This window comes from Suncus etruscus, chromosome 4, assembly GCF_024139225.1.
Source record: "Suncus etruscus isolate mSunEtr1 chromosome 4, mSunEtr1.pri.cur, whole genome shotgun sequence".
NCBI lineage: Eukaryota > Metazoa > Chordata > Mammalia > Eulipotyphla > Soricidae > Suncus > Suncus etruscus.
In genome coordinates this window covers 123,627,443-123,648,371 of record NC_064851.1, presented here as the reverse complement: position 1 = coordinate 123,648,371, position 20,929 = coordinate 123,627,443, and the positions used below count along the sequence as shown (strand labels likewise).

Below are 20,929 nucleotides of genomic sequence, written 5' to 3'. Positions count from 1 at the left end.
TCTGTCCTTAGTTTTCTACTTGTCCCCACAACTTCCATTTCTTCATTAAAAATGTACATAAAAATGGCATTTGTACACATACCTTAAATATTTCAAATATTTAAATAAAAATGATATAGGAAAAAACTGGCATTAATCACTTGTTCCCTGAGATATTTAATCACATAACTGGAATCCTAAAAAGGCACTCTTTCCTACCTGGCTATCACCAGATGGCCTCCTGGCCTTTCTGGACAGTGAGATAAGCTTAAGTGGTTTTCTAGAGAACAGTATCCCTTCCTCATTACTATTATAAGGATCATTACAAATTTCATTGGATTAAGGCTTTCTTCAGAGTAGATACAATCTCCCCTGAGAAAAAACATTGTGAGTAGTTAAATTTTCAGAAGGAATGCAGTTATTTATCCTTACGCTAGACTGGAGGAAAGAAAAGGCTTGACCCTTAAAATCACCAAGTACAAAAAGAAGGATCTAATAGGCCCCAAAGAGAGTGAGCAAGATAAGCATTTTCTTGAAGGCAGAAAGCTGAGTGTCTGGTCTCTTCACTCTGAATCTCCCAGGCATAACAAATGGTTGCAAATGCTAAATAAACAGCTGAGAAATGAAGGAAAGAAACTGGAAGGTTGAAAGATAAACTAAGCTGCATTTTCTAACATTGTCCAGGACCAAACTGGGAACCAGTTCTAAAATGACTGTGTGTTAAAAGTAATCTTGAAAGTTGAGTGAGATCTTTAGAAAGGATAAGATTTCTGCCTCCAGAAAAATGAGCAAAGATTAAATAGATGACATAGGTGGTGATAAGGGGTCTGAATATGATGAGTTACACTGGTGGTTTAGTGAAACACATCTCCAATAATCATGTTCTTTAATGGATGAAAAGATTGAAAGATGAAAAATACAAAATTCTGGAGGCAGAGCTGTTTTTGAAATACAGAGCTTCCCAGTAATGCCCAGCACATGTTTTTGTCCCATGTTTACTCGTGATCACAGGGAGGGAAACACATGACAAAGACACTGTGATGTGCTTTAGAAACAGCAACAAGGGACGGAGAGATAGTGTACAGAGGGCAGGGCACTTGTCTTGCATGCAGTTGAACTGAGTTCAATCTCCAGCATTCCATATTGTCCCTGGAGCCCCAGAAGGAGTAATTCCTGAGCTCAGAATAGGAGTAACCTGTAGCATTACTGAATGTGCCCCTGCCCCTCAAACAAAATTTTTAAAGAAAAGAAAAATTGCAACAGCCATAAAGATAGTACAGGGATTAGAGATTAAGGTGTTTGCCTTGTGTACTGCCCCCCCAGTTTGATACCCAGCACTCCCCATGGTCCCCCAAATATCACCAGGTGTGATTCCTGAGCACAGAATCAAATGGTTTACTTTTAAAATCTCTCCTTAATTTTCATAAACCTAGTTCTATCAATGTGAGATATGAGACTCTGAGGTCAATTCAATTAGCCAGATCTATTCAAAATAGCAAATCCCCGGTGATCCCTGATCATGTTGCAGTGACCCCACTGGCATGTAAATGACTCAGCAAACATGTGTTCAGCTTAAACCTTGGATAGTTTTTTTGTTAATTGCTATCTACCATTGGAGTTTAAGAACAATTCTTTGAGTTGTTGCTCTAATGAACATTGCCTTTGTAAGCTTAAGCATTAATTTATGGATAGGATTATTCAAAAAATTAAATCTAAGTCCTCATTTTAAATACTCTGGCCTCTTAACAGTTGTGCATGAAGTCACTTTCCTGCCATTTGAGGTTTAAACCACATGGGTATTTATGATACTTCAAATCAAGAAAAGATAAAAAATGAGACTGGGCAGAAAAAGGTGAAGATTGGGTTAAGAACTAACAAGCAGCCAATCAATTGAACATTCCATTAGTTTGAGTCATGGTTAATTCTTACTGGCAACCTTTCCAAGAGGCTGGTATTTGAAGGAGTCAGAGATAAGAGCCATTTCAGTTCTTCCCCTACTGGGCCTACATACTGCTAGCCCTTATGCTCCTCAGGCTGGATTTCTACAGAAACAATTACTTGGCACTGCAAGATAAACTTTTCCTACACAAACTAACTAAATCTCAGCACATTATATGCTCTCTGAAAATTCAATAACATAAAGTAGGACGAGAGGTGGTGATAAAAATGAGTGAATTAAACTTGCTAAATGATGTTGCAAAAAGGTACTCTATATAAACTTTTTTTAAATTAATACAAATTTATGCAAGAAATGTCTTTTTAAAGCCAACATGAAAACTCTAAAAATAAGACAACCTATTCAACAGCAAAGGTGTATCCGTGTAAGAAATAAATACCGCTAAAATATCATGTTTTAAAATGGCATTACAGCTGAATGGTAAAATGCCATGTTTGATATCTTCTTTCTCAAGCCAAGTAAAACTTACCCTGTAAATTATGTGACCTTTGCTATTGAAATGAAATACTCTTTCTCATTAATAAAAAATATACGTAGTTGTTTGGGATGAAAAAAAAGTAGTATCCTACTATCCAAGCATAGCCAAAAATAATACAATGCCCACATATTTACTTCTATGTCTTCCACAATGTATAGGTTCTACATTTTTGGATTTTTTCTTATACAATTACACTAATAATTAACATATAGATTTAACATATAAATTATTTGCATTTTCTAAACTATTATTAAATAGCCAATTTTTTCTTATACATTTAGACTCAACATTTTATTTTAATTTGGGGGGCCACACCCGGTGACACTCAGGGATTACCCCTAGCTATGTGCTCAGAAATAGCTCCTGGTTTGGGGGACCATATGGGACACTGAGAGATCGAACCACAGTCAGTCCTAGGCTAGCATGGGCAAGGCAGGTGCCTTATTGCTTGCATCACCACTCCAGCCCCTTTATTTTAATTTTTTATCTAAGGTAACTTTGTAAAATTAAATCTGCAGAATTATTTATAGTTGAGTTCCAGGCATACACTGTCATAACACCAGTCCTATCACCAATGTCAACTTCCCTCAACCAGCATTCCCAGTTTCCAATACCTCCATCTATTCTCCCACCCCGCCTCTTTGCCAGGCTAATGTTAATGTTAGTTGCTGTAATTTGGATCTCATGCTTTTTGAGTTTGTTTGGAGAGTTTTTTGTTTGTTTGTTTTAGTTTTTGAGTTTTGTTGGCTCAATGGTTCACATATATAGATGCACCACACCTTTATATCACCAATGTGGCTGAAGCCCCTGTCATCTGCATTGCTTCCTCTCATCTACCTTCTTACTCCCACCGACCCTGGTTTCTTTTCTTTCCTCTCCTCTTCAGTATTATTTAGGGACTAGAGGAATCTGGGCATCCACCCCTCTAATACTTTGCATTCCTATTCATTCTTTTGTCCTGTTATTTTATGTACTCCAGATAAGTGAGATCATCCAGTATTCATATTTTAGACTAAAAATAAATCTTTGGTTTTAGTTTAGATCATCTCCTAGACACAAAATAAATACTTTCGATAAATTCTGAACATGGCTACTAGCAGACATATAATAATTCTATACAAAGCATTGCTCTAGGCTAACAGTATGTTGATACTTTGTCCTTCATCAAAGCTTGCAGTCACAAAACATTACCCTTATCTTTGTTTAATATCAGTTGAACAGCTCAGGCCTATAAAGTGGCTATGATAATACAGGAAAGTATTTGTCCAGAAACAAAATGTTCTGTTATAATGGGAAGATAACTGTTTCCATTTCCTTATAAAGGAGTGCTTCTTTGCCAATGGTTTGATAATAAAGATGTACTACATGCATATCAAGTGGGATATGGGTTAAAATCACTTACATTTTTGTAAAATACTTTTGGGGTTGGGAGAGATAGTACAGCAGATAAGGCTCTGACCTTACATATGCCTAACATGGATTTAATGCTGGCACTGCTGGGCATGGCACACATCTGTCCCCAATAAAAAATTTTTAAAGATGCTTTGATATTTACTAGAAGGCTTACATAAAGCAAGATTTCTTCATCCTCTGTTCCCCAAACTCTTACCCAATGAGAAATGGAAAAATAAATCAGTGATAAAAAAAATAATTCCAGAGATGACTTTTCCTAAAATGGTAAATATAGGGAGAGAAGGTGATTGATTGTTTAAAATTCTCAAACACGCCAAAATAGATTGATCCATTTAGTGTGACTTGTTCCAAATACATGATCACATGACCTAGTTTTCCTTATTTTCCATTATTTATTCAATAAACAAAAAAGTGTACATATATTATCTACCAGATATGAAACATGTGTCTGCCTTTGTTTTAGGACTGAATTTTAAATCTGTGAATGATTTCTCCAAGTAAGAAGCTTTTAAGGCAAACTTTCTTGGAGTGTAATTATTGCTAAGGTCATTCCAAAAAGGGGAGAGTGTTTCCAAGAAGTACATTCCTCCAATGTCAGCAATGTCTTCTCAAGTTTACGTAGCTTTTAATTTAGAAACTCTAGAATTTCATGAACTCAAAGTATTTGTCCTTAGTAATAACTCTTAGCAATTAAAATAATATTTTAAATGTGTTAATTAATTGCATTAATTTATTGAATTTCTAAGAGATAAGAACCATATGGAAGCTTTTTCCTGGGTAGAAAAAACACAAGAGCTGGACTATATTAACCGACATACAAACTTTTTACTGGTATTCTATGTTACTAATGATTTTCCAGGAAAATAGTGAGGGAGATTAATGTAGCACACAAACTTCTAATGACTTTGTCTTTTGTTTCTATTTGACCATCAACAATGATGTAAGACTTGGAGAGAATATTTCCTCTCTGGGCCATGCTTGAATTTTCTGTTTACTGTTGGTATAGACACTCCATTGTGGTTTTTTTTTTTTTTTTTTTTTTGGAAAGGCTTGAGCAGCTCATAACCTAATGCTTTGCACAGCTTAAATGCAAATGTTTGAGGCTTGTACAGTTCCTTTCCTGATCTGAGTAGAGAAATGAAGTTGTGTTTTGTTTTGTTTTAACAAATTTACATTTGTTAGATATTTGTATAGATAAAATTGAAATTCTCAAAAAAAAATCAGGATATATTAACTTACATACTGCTTATTTTAAAGTATTTTTAGAAGTTATTAGTGTATGTGTATTTTAAGAAAATTGTATTATTGTAAGGTGATCATCCAAGTTTATTTTTATTTTAACACAAAAAAGAACAGGGTAGAGATTGTTTCACCCATAAAGCACCATACTATGCTAGCTATTATTCCAGAATTTACACATCTATGTTACAAGAGTTTTAAGTCAATAGAAACTAAAATATTACTCCTCACAAAATTAATTTTTAATAAAACATTCTCTTTTGATGAATATTTAAAATATTTAAAATAACCAGAAATGTTTATACTAGTTAAAATCTGTGTTAAACATTTGTGGCACATTTATAAAAGCTAATGAATTTGACATAATTTTGTGACTGAAATATTGTAAATATTTCTCTTACTAATCTTCCAAGTGAAGATTTGGAAAGAGAATCATTTCACATGCTTTATAGCATTCCCTTTTGGTTTTCTTTTCTGACTTAAAAGAAAAATCACTAAATGATTATAAAATCTAAATAATGCTGAGAAGGCGTGGTCTCTAAATTTAATAAATTGGGTCAGGAAAGGAGCTCAGAAGTAGAGTACATGCTTTTGCTTGCATGTAGTCCTGGATTCAATCTCAGGAGCAAAATGATAATGATGATAATGACAACTGTAGCAGCAACAATTTTATAGTGTTTCAGATCATTCACACATGTTTCAGACTGACTCGGGGCATAGGTTTGTAATTTGACCCTTTCATAAAGTAAAAATTGTCTTGTGAAACATATTGGTTGACAATGAAGAGTCTATCCAAGACTACAAAATATAAAAAAATTTTTTAAACACACATGAAATTATCTGGGGTTTTTTTTTCCCAGTAATTTGCTTCTAGCTTATTCCTGCTTCCTAAGAGAAAAAAAAGTTTTAATTATTTTCCAAGATCTAAATTTATAAATAAATCCAATTAGGAGTTTGATTTTGGGGCCTGAGTGATAGCACAGTGGTAAGGCATTTGCCTGGCACGCTTCCAACCCTGGAAAGACCAGTTTCAATCTCTGGCATCCCATATGGTCCCCCGAACCTGCCAGGAATGATTTCTGAGCACAAGATCCAGGAGTAACACCTGAGAGCAACCAGTGTGGCCACAAAACAAAACAAAACAGAACAACAACAACAAAATAGAAACAAACCAGAATTTGATTTTAGTTACAAAACAAAAGAATAAAAGGAACTTTAACTCACATTTATTAACAGTATTGTTATTCACAAATATTCATTCTTTGTCAATATCTTTCCTCGACCCTAATGAAGGCAGTGTTATTAAGACATCAATAACAGAAAATCATGTACTGTATAAGTACTATTTGAGAAAGTGTAAGTAGATTAATTTTTCTAGTTCAGAAATATTTTCTGACAAAATTTCCAAATTCAAGTTCCATATGAAAATGTCTTAAAAATTATAGATGTGAAAGTCAGTAGGGAGCAGACATCTATACAATGTTGGTATTATTTCAAAGTGTTTTTTTTTAAAAAAGGTCAATTTTGGAAAAAGAGGCTCACGGTGAATCAAGGTTAGAGTCCCACGCCCTGAGCACAGAACCAGGAATAAGCCCTGAGCACTTCTCAATATGTCCCTAAAACCAAAATAAAAAATAATGTTAATTCCTTCCTACCTTTAACATTTGGTAGATAAATTAGCACGTGGTCATTTCATGAAAAATGTTAAAGGTTGTTACCTAACACCTCCTTCAACCTTGTCATTAATTTGTGTAGTATCAAAAGCCTTGATTAACAATAGCAATGTTGTTATTTTGCTCTTTAACGGCTTTGTTGTGCATTGTGTGGCTCTGTGTATTTTGTCTGCCGTTGTACAGGAGTTCAAACCCATTGGTACCGCGCACAACAGAAGGGCACAGCCTTTTGTTGCAGCAGCAAACATTGATGACAAAAGACAGGTAGTGAGTGCTTCCTATAACTCACCCATTGGGCTCTATTCTACTAGCAATATACAAGATGCACTTCACGGACAGCTGCGGGGTCTTATTCCTAGTTCACCTCAAAGGTAAGTGTCACTCAAGTTTCTGGCCACGATGTTCTTAACAGCGATCAGAGGGCATTTTTTTTTCCTTTCCAAAGTCCAGCTCTTGCTATTCAATGTTTACCTTCCTGAAGGCACAGATTTTATTTTTGAGAGAAGAATCTGGGATGTGGTTCTAATCTAAAGTTTCTCTTAGAGACAAGCGTATACACATGTTCTAAAGTTCAATTAGCCGGTTCTTATCCTTGTAGTGAATAGACTGTGAAAATGAAGAAATACTTTCACTTAATTCATCTCAATACTTGGTGGTAAAGAATCTTCTCTGTATAGATATCTTTCATAAAATTCTATCTAAAAAATATTAAGCTTCCACTAAGGGACTTTAAAATCCTTTGTTTTTTACAGGAGGTGAACTACTTTGAACACAAGCACAATATTCGGCCCAAACCTTTCATAATTCCGGGCCGAAGCAGGTCATAAACGCTGAGATTGTAATGCTTTAAGTGCATGCTTCTCTAATAATACCTTACTAATTGCCAAGAAAAGTAAATTTAGTTGTTTGGAATAACTTTGATCATTTTAGAATTTAGCTTAAAAGCAAGAGAAATGAATTCACTCAGCAGTGAATAGTAGTGAATTGTTTCCAACTAGTCTCCATCTCTGAGAGTAAATATTGAAAAGAATATATAGAGTTGAGAAATGTTGTAAATCAACACATATATTTAGAATCACCCTGCTGTTCTGATGATACCAGCCAGAACAGTGACCTTTGAGACAGCAGGAGAACTCTATCCCAGGTCAGGAAAGCCCAGCCAGCAGAAATAGAAATGGAAACCAGCCCCCATTAAGAGTCAGGATCATAGAGATGCCCCCAAGGGAAGGGTGATACAGCTCCTGTGTTAGCCAGACATTAATCCACCCAACTCAACACCTGCTTCTCACTGCACTATCAGAGCCTCTGGGGAATCCCACTCTTGCTACCTCTTACACACAAATAAATTTGTACTTGCAAAGAGCAGAGGCCACTTGAAAAGGATTTTTCTACTAGAACTTTGGTGGTAAGCTGAGTTAAGCAGGAAAAGAAAAAGAAGTGGGAGAGTGGAGATATATTGAATTATGTAAACATTGGAATTTATTATTCCAATAATTTGAATAAATTGTTCACTGAAGTCTCCTAATCAGAAAAGCATCTCAGGTGATGTTTTTAAATTATATTTTCTAGAAATTGAACTCCAATCTAAGGGGAAGAAAGCTAATGTCTTGTACTGCCACCACAGGAAATGGTGACCTTGGGAAACCACAAACCCCTTCTAACCTCAACTTTTTCTGTCAGTCCAGAAGAAGGAAATTGTTAGAGTAAATTGATCCTAATAAATTAGAGTTCACCAAATCATGATCTGCATTAGTTTTCCAAACTGATAGTCTAGAGATAGATTCAATTCTCAATGTTTTATGTAATTATACTGTTGGGGTTTTTTCTAATGTATTTAAGTGCCTTAGAGACATCTTGTCAAAATGCTCATCTCTTCTATATTTCTGTCATACCCAGCCCACCTCAATATTGTGAGATCCTCCTGGCCACTAATAGTCAGACATTTATAACAGGCGTCTAAATTTACCATAATCACTCCAGCTGGTCAGTTGTGCTTGACATATAATGTTTTTCATAGCAGTTTTCCATAGTTTAAGATGAACATAGTTGGATTTCAGACATACAATCCCAATCTCACCATCAGTATCAACTTTCCTCCATCAATGTTCCCAGAGTGCATCCTATACTGCCACCTCTGTCCCCCAGCCTGCCCATTTTAAGTGTTGATTGTTAAAGATTGGGTCCCATGATTTCACTGTTGTTGACACTGGCTTGGATTTAGGTCTGTCTTTTCTGTTTTCTTTCTTTCTTTCTTTCTTTCTTTCTTTCTTTCTTTCTTTCTTTCTTTCTTTCTTTTGTTGGTTTTTCAGTCACACCCGATGACGCTCAGGAGTTACTCCTGGCTATGCACTCAGAAATCGCTCCTTGCTTGGGGGACCATATGGGACACCAGGGGAATCAAATCACGGTCCATCCTAGGCTAGCGTGTGCATGACAGACACCTTACAGCTTGCACCACCGCTCTAACCTCGAGGTCTGTCTTTTCTTATTACCACTAGTGCACCAGAAACCTCTTGGCCCCTGTCCCCCATCCTTTCATATTTGTGTTTCTCCTCCTCTATTCAATTTCTTTCCATCTCCTCATTACACCCTGGGGCCAAGAATGCACTAAACAAGTCCCATTTAAACCATTGCATTTCTTTATAAAGTTATTCTAAATATCACATATAAATGATATCATTCTATATTTATCCTTCTTCTGACTTAAGATGAACATTTTTAAATGATTTTTTTTAATATCAGACTCAAGAATGAAGAAAAGAGTTGGGATAAGGAAGTAAATGAGTCATAGACTCCCAAATATAGCTTTCCCTACTAGAATGAAGACATATTCTATCCCAACATTTATAATGAGGCATGATGGAGTAAATCCTTCATAAATGCTCTTTGACACGAGGGAAATATTAATAGATTCTTAGAGTATTTTCTGAGCAGGAAAAAAAATAAGGTGCAATTAGTCCTGCCCCACGCTTGAAGCTTTCTACAGTCTTCATTTCTTTTCTTTATTCCCTTCTTCTCAGTCTATTTTTCTCTGAATTATTTCCCTATTTCTCCACGTTCAACAGCTTCTCAACTGTACTCTTAATAACATAACAACAAAGATTAAAAGTTAAAAATGATATTTACTATTAAATAAATTTTACTCCACTTGCTAAAGAAACTAGGAAAAATAAACTGTATTCTTTTATTGATTGATTGATTGATTTCTATTTCTATTAATATCTTTATTTAAGCACCGTGGTTACAAACATGTTCGTAGTTGGATTTCAGTCATAAAATGTACACCCCATTCACCCCTGCAACCTTCCAGCCACCATAGAATAAAAATAAGATCATTGAGTTGTTCAATAGGACTTTTACACATGAACAAAGTAATACATTTTATATAGCTGGTCTTTGCTAAAGGCAAAAACATTTGTAATTTTATATAAAATCAGAAAAAGTCAGAGGTTTAGGAAGTTAATGTTCTTTTTAATATTTTAAAATTTTAATATTTTACTTTATATATGTTTATGTTAATAACAAGCATTCATAATTTTGTAACTATGAGGTACCTTTGCAAATAGTGAAAGTTGGGAGAGGAGAGAAGAGTAGAGAATGCAGATGAGTTTGCTTTAAAAACAGGCACTAGTGTACAAATCTTAAGGAACTATAAAATGTCTAAAGTATCCGTTCATTTTCTGGTACTCCCTCATTATTGATATTTTTCTAAAATTTCTGAAATTTTGAGTGGCTATATATTAAACTGTAAAGAACAATTATTTTCATTAGAAGTAATTTGAAGATGTTATAAAATATTGCTCTGCATAGTCTTACTAATAGTTATGGATCTCTTAATTATTATACAATAATTTAATATTAAAAGTAAAGTATTTTCATATGCAAATACATAAGCTTTATAAGCCTTTATATAAACAAAATATATACATGGTATTTTATGGATGCGAACAATGGAATATAATGCTGCCTGTGGCTTTCTGATAAATCACTTTTGGAAGCATACCCCCAAGAGTCTGTGTACATTCTATGGAAATTAATATTTTATCTAGTGATCTAACCAGAATTGAAGGCAACTGAGTTTACCATCAGCCTTCATTTGGTCTTTCCAAGTCATGATGTAAACCCTCAAGAAATCTCATTAGTATAAACTTTTGTAGTCACAGGAAGAATTATGATGACCCATAGCCATTGAAATCTATGAAAACTTTCATGAGAGTCCTCATAAACTTTCATTTAAACTCTATGAAAAAATGTTATGTAAATATATGAGAAATGTGATAAGATACAATTTCATCAAGAGATTTTTTTCTAATTTCTGCAGAAATTTACAGAGACCATTCTTTTTTTTTAATGCACAATTTTACAGGGTCACTTAACCTTAGTGTTAAGTGTCTGTTGGGGGTTTTTTTGTTTTGTTTTGTTTTTACTAAAAGTTGCTTTTCTTTACTTTTTTTTTAAAAATTAATATCTTTACTTAAGCACCATGATTACAGCCATGTATCTGGGTTTCAGTTATAGAAAAGAACACCATTCCCCTTGCCCAACAGATGAGCTGCTAAAGAAACTGGTACATGTATACAATGGAATCCTATGCAGCCATCAGAACAAATGAAGTCATGAAATTTTCCTATACATGAATGGACATGAAAACTATGCTAAGTAAAATAAGTCAGAGGGAGAGAGATAAACACAAAATAATATCACTCATTTATAGGATTCAAAAAAAATAATAAAAGATATTATTGTAATAATACCCAGAGAAAATAGAGATGAGAGCAGGAAGAACCGGCCCATGGTGTGAAACTTACCACATCGTGGTGAGTTCAGTTAGAGAAATAAACACTGACAACTGTCATGACAAAGACCATTCTTAATTCCTTTATAATTTATTTCTCAATAGACATGGTAATAAGAGAATTAAAGAGAAATTAGGAGCCAGAAGGCAGCAAAGATACTAATAAGCATCTATATAATATCTATGTATTAGATATATAATATCTCTAATATTAGAAAAATTAGTAGCAATTATAGTAGTAAAATTTGGTATACCTTTAGGTTCTTAATGGATCATAGTTTATCCAGTACATCAAGCATTGTGCCTGGCACATAGTATAGTCAAAGTATTTATGTATTTTATTAAAATGGTTCATTATGTTGAGTCCAAAATTTAATTCATTATCTCAAATCCCTGTATTAAAGTTTAACAAGTTTCAGTTTACTTATGTCAATGTGATTTTGACTAGACTGAAATGCAACTAAAATTTTACTTATTTCCTCTTAGCAAATAAAGTCAACATTGGGTACCAGTGTATGTAGAGTCTATGAAATGTTTAATAGCACTTGACATTTTTGAATATGACCAATCATTTTGCAAATTGAGTTTTAAACAGATTCTCAAGTTATGAAATAAAGGAGCAATTCCACATGTTGTGCTTAGTTTAGGCTATTGCAAGAATTTAAATTGGATATCAAAAAAAAAAAGTTAATCCAATTGGTGACATGAGTTTTCCAGACTAATAAGACTAATCAGATTGATGAAGCCATGAAATCAATACCTTTCAGGGTTTTGTTCCTTTTCCCTGGTTGAGAATAGCATTTTTACCCAAAGAATAAATGCATGTATGGATCTGTACTTGAGCTTTAAAAAATATAGTGACATTGAAAAAAATAGACCATATAAATTGCTCTCTGTCTTGAGTTTATATCAATACTAACTGGCAGTCATGATCAATGTTTACATTAATACTAATATTTCTTTTGGCTTTTCCTAAATGGCTGTATCTATTTAAAAACTCAGTATATTCCATTTTCAAATAAAATTAATTTATTTTGCTATGCTTAAAATGCATGTTAAAAAGATTTTCTTTTTCAAAGAAAATGGATTTTTAGTATTGGCATGTCAGTTGTGACTAGTCTATCCAGTTTCTAAGGAAATCTAAGGGATCTAAGAAATCTCCTTAGTTGTTCAGAAAATTGCATGACTGAACTCTCTGATGTCTCCTCAATTTGGCCTTAAAAGGAGCAGAGAAATATGCATGGAAATATTTCTGTGCTTCCAAAATTTTAAGTAAAATAGTTAAGTATGAAAGAAAAATAAATTAGTCTTAACTTGTATCCAAAGCCCAAGATTTTTTTATTTGTCCTCTAATCACTCATTTCAAGGTGAAAAGCATTTATTGGTTATTTCTAGTCTGTTAAATCACCAAATGTTTGAAGTGTATCACAAAATTAAAGAATAGAAATTTTCAAAGTTAAAATAGAAACAGTAAATAACTAAAAAAGACTTAAAATATATTATTTATATATATATATATATTATTTGTCACATAGTCTATAAGTTAACAATTATGATTCCATTAAGCTCAACTGCATTTCTGAAATTTAGACTAAATTCTTATTGAATGCTCATTTTGTGTTTTTGATACTACTTGTGGACAGTTGTTCATTAATATTTTCATTTTAAATATTGCACTTCGGAGTTGCAAATGGAAACCCAGTCAATGTAATATGTCTGTGACATTTGTCTGTGAGATCAACTTCAAAATAATTTAGTCTATTTTTTTAAAGTGAGAATAATAACATTTTCCTACTTATTTTACATGCAACTCTTTTGATACATAATCCTCAACTTACTTAGCATCAGTAGAGCAATGCCAAAAAATGCGATTTCACCTCTGCCTTTTAATTTCATCTAATTTCTTTTCATCACAAATTTCTCAATATCTTTCCTCTTTAAAATCAATTCCAGCCCATATAAATGTCTTCATTTTAATTAGATGTTATTCACTTGTTACTTGTTGTCTTCAATTTCTTTGAACCTCTCCATTCTTGTTGTCTTTGTTCTCCTGTCTGGATCTTGGTTTCCTGTGTTATCTCTGTGGTCTTGAACCCAGTGCCTGCAGTACTCCGTCTGGTTTTGACTGTGGCAGTGGACGCAGCACTCCTTCTTCTGTCAGCACTGTTAGTACTATTTGCCCAGGTGACTTGAAAGTTGCAGCTAAGCTGGCCCCTAACATTCCTTTGGAAATGGAACTTCCTGGTGTGAAGATTTTACATGCTCAGTTTAATACACCAATGCAGTTGTACTCAGATGAGAATATTATGGAAACACTTCAGGGTCAGGTTTCGACAGCTCTAGGGGAAACACCTTCCATGAGGTAATTAATATGAGTTTTTTGAACCACCAGCATTTTAACTAAAATCATAAGCAATGGCAGACTTACTAGCATCTTTGAACATTGTCTTATTGAGAAAATAAATCTATGTGGAAGCCTTAAAGGAAAACAAAAAAAAATTAAGCACTTCCTATAAATACCTAGGTCTAATGATAAGATTGGTTGAAATAATTAATTAAGTAAACATAGATAGAGCATATGGCCAATTGCAATAAAATGAAGCCATGGAAGGACCAAATGTATGTTTTGAAAAGCTAGAGTCTGGTGCAATACTTCTCAGAAATGGTTTAGAATCTAAGATACGCTTTGCTTCTCCTTTGGAAGTTAAAAATTGGAAAAGGGGTGGGAAATCAGAGAAATTTTATTTTATTTTAAAACTTTATCGATTGATGGATTGATTGGTTTTTGAGCCACACCCAGCAGCACTCAGAGGTTACTCCTGATTCTGCATTCTGAAATGGCCCCTGGCAGGCTGAGGGACCATATGGCATGCCAGGAATCTAACTGGGTCCGTTCCCGGTCAGTTGCATGAAAGGCAAATGCCCTAATGCTGTGCTCTCTCTGCGGCCCCGAGAGAAATTTTAAGAGTTGATATTTTTCTCTCAATTGATGATATCTATTGGTGAGACCCATTTTGCCACTAAATTTTTTTCCTTGAATAAGGGTTTATAAATGAATGCCTTATACTCTGAAAGCATTAATTTCCTTTAGTCTCATAGTTTTATTTTGACTATCTTCTTCTTTGTTATATTTTTTCAAAGTACTTTTGCCATAAATCTTTATCTTCTAGAAAATTTTATGAAAAAATGTTATGAATTCTTTCAATGCCACAAAACTTTTAAATAAAAGTATATAATGTCCAAGAGGTACTTTACAACAGTATCCTGAAGATATCTCTTGGAATGATTGCAATGACGTAATAATGGAATCACACATTCCAAAGACATTTGTTGAGAAAGTTTTTATATGTGTAGTGATTGTTATAGATCATAAAAATTTGTCAAAATAGAAACTAGTTTGCTAGATAATCAATTAAAACTAAAAACATTTAGTATCCATCTATTGAATCATTATGTAATTTTATTGCTCATTTTTAGTAAGTATATTAAAATAAAGCAACAATCATTGTTATAAATGAATAGTAATGAATAATAATTTAAATGTCATCAAAAAACTCATGTCTATAAGTTTCTATATACTGTGATACCTTTACCATTTCTAGGTATTAACAGAATTTTCGTTAACTACAAAAAAAAACCATGTACTTCCAATTTAATATCCTAAATGAAACTGAATTTTATTGATAGTTTTAACAGAATAATCAAATAGGATTCACTTAGGCACTTTCTGTTGTGTATACATTGACATTTTCTCAGAAAAGTTTCTTATATTTATGTCTATAAGTATGACTCCATCGTACATTTTTAATTAATATTTCCAAAGTATTTTGTTTATCAAGTAGAGATAAGTGATAAGGTAATTTCGTGTATGTTAATTAACAACTATTTTTAACACAACGATGTGAGTTCACAGAAAATGGATAGTTAATAGCGGTTGTATATAAGATGATATAAAATATGATAAACTATAATTAATGTGGAAATGTGAATTAATGATGATTAATGTGGAAACACTGGCTCTCCATTCAGGAGGTGCTGTGAATGTGGTGATCACTGTTATTAATCTTGTGGCTTCTTCTATGTCTTCCTTCCCGCCACTGTTTGCCCTGCCATACCGGGTTTCAGTGAACCCACAGCCTCTGTGCCCCCGCAGTCGGAAGTATACCGGATGCTCCAAGACAATCGCGATGAACCTTCTCAGCCTCGACAGTCAGGCTCCTTCCGGGTGCTCCAGGAGATGGTGAACGATGGTGAGTAGCTCTGAGTGCCTGCCCGAGCAGAACGGATGGAGGCGGCTGGGGTGGGAATGGCTGCAGTAACACGGCAAGTGAGAGTCCAGTCCAAGAATTGGTTTGAATCAGCAATGCTGTGACTCTGCTCAGGAAGATTTATTTGGGTGGTACCCAATTCTAGAAAGGAGCTCCCCCGATGTGCCTAAGTCATCACTGACTTAATAAAAGGGCCCTAAAATCCAATTTTATCCACAGTAGTTAAGGTTCGCTAGGCTTATGTCTCATAAAATCAGCTGCAAAAATTCCCAGCTTCTCACATACCTAGGATAGCTTCAGTGTGAACTGGGGGGTGGAGGGGTTGTCACACAAAGCATCGCTCAGGGTTACTCCTGGCTCCATGCTCAGAAATTGCCCCTGGCAGGCACAGGGGACCATATGGGATACTGGGATTCGAACCACCGTCCTTCTGCATGAAAGGCAAACGCCTTACCTCCATGCTATCTCTCCGGCCCTCAGTGTGATATTTTTAAATATAATGCTGGGACCTGTTCTAAATATCATGCTAAATTGCCTCTGTGATCATCCAAACTTCTTAATTATTACAAACCCTGGGAGATAGCACAGAAGTATGAACCCCTACAAGATAATCAACACTACATGCCCCTTCCAAGTATCACTGGGTGTAGAGCCCATGACCACCCAAACACTGCTGAGATGACTCTGATGATAACAAAGCACCACCATAAGGACACTGCAGGGCCCAAATAGCAATGCATCTGGGCCCTCACATTGAAGCAGGCTCATCAGAATGGTTCTCCAGGAGACTAATCGTTTAGGAGATTCCCTTGGTCCCATCAGGAAAATAATTCAGTGAGGTAGAGGCTATTGACCTCCAATTTAACAAATGACAAACCAAGCCATAAAGATGATGGACTTGTACAAAGCCACATAGCCAATAAGAAACAGGTGGAACTCTAGTCCACTCCAGCAGTTTTTGGGGTTCCAACATTTTCCACTCCTCAACAATAATTTTTCTTTAAAATCCATACAAAATTGAAAAATGTACTATTAAACTTGTTTTCAAAAAATGGCAATGAATAAGCTTCATAGAGGTTGCTGAAACAATATATATAGCAGGTAAGGCGATTGCCATGCATGCAGCCAACTTAGATTTGATCCCCAGCATCCTATCTGGTCCCCCATGAAAAACCATAAGTAACCCTGAGCATCACTGGGCATGTCCCCAAAACAAAACAAAACAAAAAGGACACATTTTTATAAGCATGTGGGGAAAGAGAAGTTCTTGTATTCTGCTTATGGAATATAAATGGTCCAACCTCTATGGAAAACAGTGTGGTGGTTCCCAGTAAGAGAACAGAATTACCCTGTTCTCAATAATGCCGCACTTAAAAAACTAAAATGAGCTAAAACAGATACTTGCCCACCAATGATTATAGCCATATTGTTCAGGACACCCCAATCTTAGAAACAATCCAAATGACCATTGATAAAGAAAATGCTCATTGGTAAACAAAATATGACAGATCAATACAACTTTATTCAACCTGGAAAGGGGATGAATTTCTGACACATGCTGCAGTGTGAATAAATGTTCAAATATTGTGCTTAGGGAAACCATGACTCACATCACATATGATTATAGTTATATGTGTTATCTAGGATAGTTAAATTCCAGAGCCTACCAGGGGTCGGAGGAAGTGAGGAGCTCTTGTTTAATGGGTTTCTTTTAGGATTATAAAAAAAATTCTGGAACTAAGTATTAGTGATGATTGTGCTTTATTGTGAATATAGTTAATGCCCCTGAATTCCTTAAAATGGTTCAGACATTCACTTTTACATTATATCTATTTTACTACCATATTTGCTGGTTTATAAGATGACCCTTCAACCCATGAAAAACTTCCTAAAGTCAGGAGTCATATTATGCTGGTATACGGCATGCTGAAAGTTGTTCCAGCTTCAGGGATGAGTGATCCGCACCCCTCTTACTTTTAAGAAGTAACTTACTTTTAAGACTCTTGGGAAGTTTTTCAAGGGTCATCTTATACGCCGGCAAATACGGTGTATAAATAGGAAATGATAAAAAATATTCTATGCCCTTTTGAACATTTTCTAACAGGTCTGTGCAACAACAGGAAATTGTTGTGTGTGTGTGTTTTTTTTTTAATGCTTTTAAGACACTTTTCTTAAACTATTTATGTTTGAGTAAGTCTGACTCATCTTGAAGTGAGAGTACAGGTGCAGTTTAAGAATCCTCTAGGTTAAAGACCTGACGTAAAATGGAAGCAAAGTACAGCTGCAGCCAGCTGCTCCTTGGCCTAAAATGGAAGCTCTTTGTTTTTCAGATGACCGTCCAGCAGGAACCCGGAGTGTGAGGGCTCCAGTGACAAAAGTGCACGGTGGGGCTGGCAGTGCTCAAAAGATGCCGTTCTGTGACAAATGTGGAAGTGGTATTGTGTAAGTCCTATTTTCACGCAGAAATTCAGTGCAAATCTTTGTATCCCTTCTCTATTTCTGTTTATGGATCAGATTAGTACATTTTCACCAGAATCCTTCTAAATTTGCTTTATACAGTGGGAAATCTTGACTATAATTTTATTTCTTTTCCCATTAAAACACTTATTAAAGCATATTAAAAAACATTTCTAGGGTTTGGAGTGATAGTACTGAAGGTAAGGTGTTTGTCTTGCACATAGCTGACTCATTTGATCCCCAATGCAGAATATGTTTCCCTGGCCCCTGCCAGGAGTGATCCCTGAGCCCAGAGTCAGATGTGACCCAAAACACAACCTCCCCAAGTATTTTCTAAGAATAACATCTTCACTTTTCAAGACTTCCCTTTGTTCCCACCTTATTGGGAGACTTCTGTCTCTCATAAACCCAAGGAAACAATTACACGGGGCCATGCAATTGTTGACTAAAATACATTGTCTTTACCCAGTTTCTTATGGCATAAATATGGAAAAATTTATGCATTTAAAATATTTTAATATTTTTTAAAAATACATAAAGTTTTTATCTCAGACTGTTTCAGTAGTCACACGTTCAAGGGAGCCAGCCTACTTGAAATCTGTTACTTGCATCCCATGTGATCATATCTCCCACTTATCTCCCTGACTGTGACCCTCTACCATTAGCTCACCTATCTGTCCAATTTCTAGGATATGTCATAAGATGGTCATGGAAGCTAAGCCTGGTAAAAGGGGTGGGAGAGAAGCAGGAAAGAGATAGCTGAACAGGGAACTCAGGAGCAGAAGGGCCTCACATGAGGGGAAGGATGCCGGGTGATGTTACGCAAAGCAGTGACAGACTAGAAGGGAACCTCCCTCTCTACTCTTTCATCTCTGTCTGCTTCTTAGATAGAGGCTGAATCACCCAGATTGAAAGCAAACAGAGGAACATCTAGCTGTGGCAGAGCCCTTTGAAGAGGAGTTTTCTTATCTTTAAAAAGGCCCCTCTTTCAAAGAAACTATGGGAAGAGATCAATGAAGATCCCATCATCTTTCTATAAACATTTCGTTTGAAGGGTCCAAAATATTCACACGTTGACATCAGAGACAAGCACTGGTTTATTATTGTCTTGGATCTCCCTAGCAATTCCACAACTGTCCCTGTTTACAACGGGGAGGCCATTGAATCTGGCAGGTATGGGACCCAGACAACCCCCATCCAGTTTGTAATGTGTGCTCCATTCAGATCATGATTTGGGCTGCTTTTTTTTTTTTTTTTCATTTATCTTCATTTGACCTCCCCTCTTTCCCTACAGGGGTGCTGTGGTGAAGGCCCGGGACAAGTACCGCCACCCAGAATGCTTCGTGTGTGCTGACTGTAACCTTAACCTAAAGCAGAAGGGCTACTTCTTCGTGGAGGGAGAACTGTACTGCGAAACCCATGCCCGGGCCCGCACGAGGCCCCCAGAAGGCTATGACATGGTCACGCTCTATCCCAAGGCTTAAATCTGATGCAGACACGAGATGCAAACTTGGCGACAGAGATTATCTACACAACCAGCTTCACCCATGCAATCCTAGAGGGAAGGCATAATTTAGGCTTGGGGCAGAAGTATCACAAACTGTAGACCCTAAAGGCTCTTTGATGTTTATTTTCTTTTGTCCTGAAGAACAGAAATAGAAGGGGGAAACTCGCTGAAACAGAAGCATATGCTTAGCTATCTTTGCCCCCCACCCTTTTCTCTTTGGGATTAGCAATACCTGAACGACATTTACAGTAATACTTTTGTGTATTCCATACTCCACAAAATGGATTTATATCCTGACCATCAAATATTGAAACATCTGGCTATTTTGGAGGGAAAAAGGATCTACTTGTTTTTCCTTAACAAATTGAATTTTACATTTGTAGTAAATCCCAGTGACAAGCTTGTAGTCTAACACAATCTGCAATTGTCTGTTGCCTGTTTTAATTACTATAGTGCATGCCAAAGAGAAAGTCTTTCATTTTCTCTCGTTTCCATTTTCAAACAATTATACCACTAAATGCAACATATAAAATAAATACATAAAACCTTTCTCAAATACTGAATGGAGTTGTATTCAATGAATTTTGGTAAAAAAAAATAATAAATAAATATTCTAATGAGAAGGTTCCATTCTATGCTGACAATTTCTCAGCATTTTAAGCAATATGTGGCTTCTTTAGCCACAGGAGTAAAGAATTACTCCTGGCTCTGTGCTCAGAAATCATTCCTGGTCGGCTCTAGGGACCATATGGAATGCCAGGAATCAAATCTGGGTTGGCTGCATGTAAGGCAAATGCCCTACCCATTGTGCTATCACTCCAGCACCCAATGTTTTTGTTGTTGTTTTGTTTTGGAGCCACACCCGGTGAACTCAGGGGTTACTCGTGGCTGTGCCCTCAGAAATTGTTCCTGGCTTGGGGGACCATATGGGACGCCAGAGGATTGAACCTCAGTCGTTCTAGGCTAGCACGGCAAGGCAGACACCTTCCTGCTTGCGCCACTGCTCCAGCCCCTACTTTTTCTTTTTGAGTCCACTATTTCTGTTGATAAAAATGGTATTTAAATTTATCAGTTAAGTCAATTCTATCTCTTTTGGACTTAAATAGTTCCTTTTACTTTGAAAGGGGCTCTTTCATGCTAAAAGTCTTTTATGGGACTCAAGA

General features: G+C 35.6%; 1 protein-coding gene across 2 annotated transcripts in view; it reads left to right on the top strand.

The window, feature by feature from the left end:
- PDLIM3 (PDZ and LIM domain 3) overlaps window positions 1-20,324 on the top strand; it is a 33,832-nt gene extending 13,508 nt beyond the window's left edge. The window contains exons 4-8 of one of the 2 annotated variants that reach the window (XM_049772391.1): window positions 6,923-7,110; window positions 13,633-13,896; window positions 15,660-15,784; window positions 18,133-18,244; window positions 19,554-20,324. In XM_049772391.1, the coding sequence (XP_049628348.1) occupies window positions 6,923-7,110; window positions 13,633-13,896; window positions 15,660-15,784; window positions 18,133-18,244; window positions 19,554-19,743 (879 nt within the window). In that variant the 3' untranslated portion in view covers window positions 19,744-20,324. The remainder of the gene's footprint in view (window positions 1-6,922; window positions 7,111-13,632; window positions 13,897-15,659; window positions 15,785-18,132; window positions 18,245-19,553) is intronic. The other variant, XM_049772389.1, reaches the window with a different exon arrangement.
- Window positions 20,325-20,929: the final 605 nt, after the last annotated feature.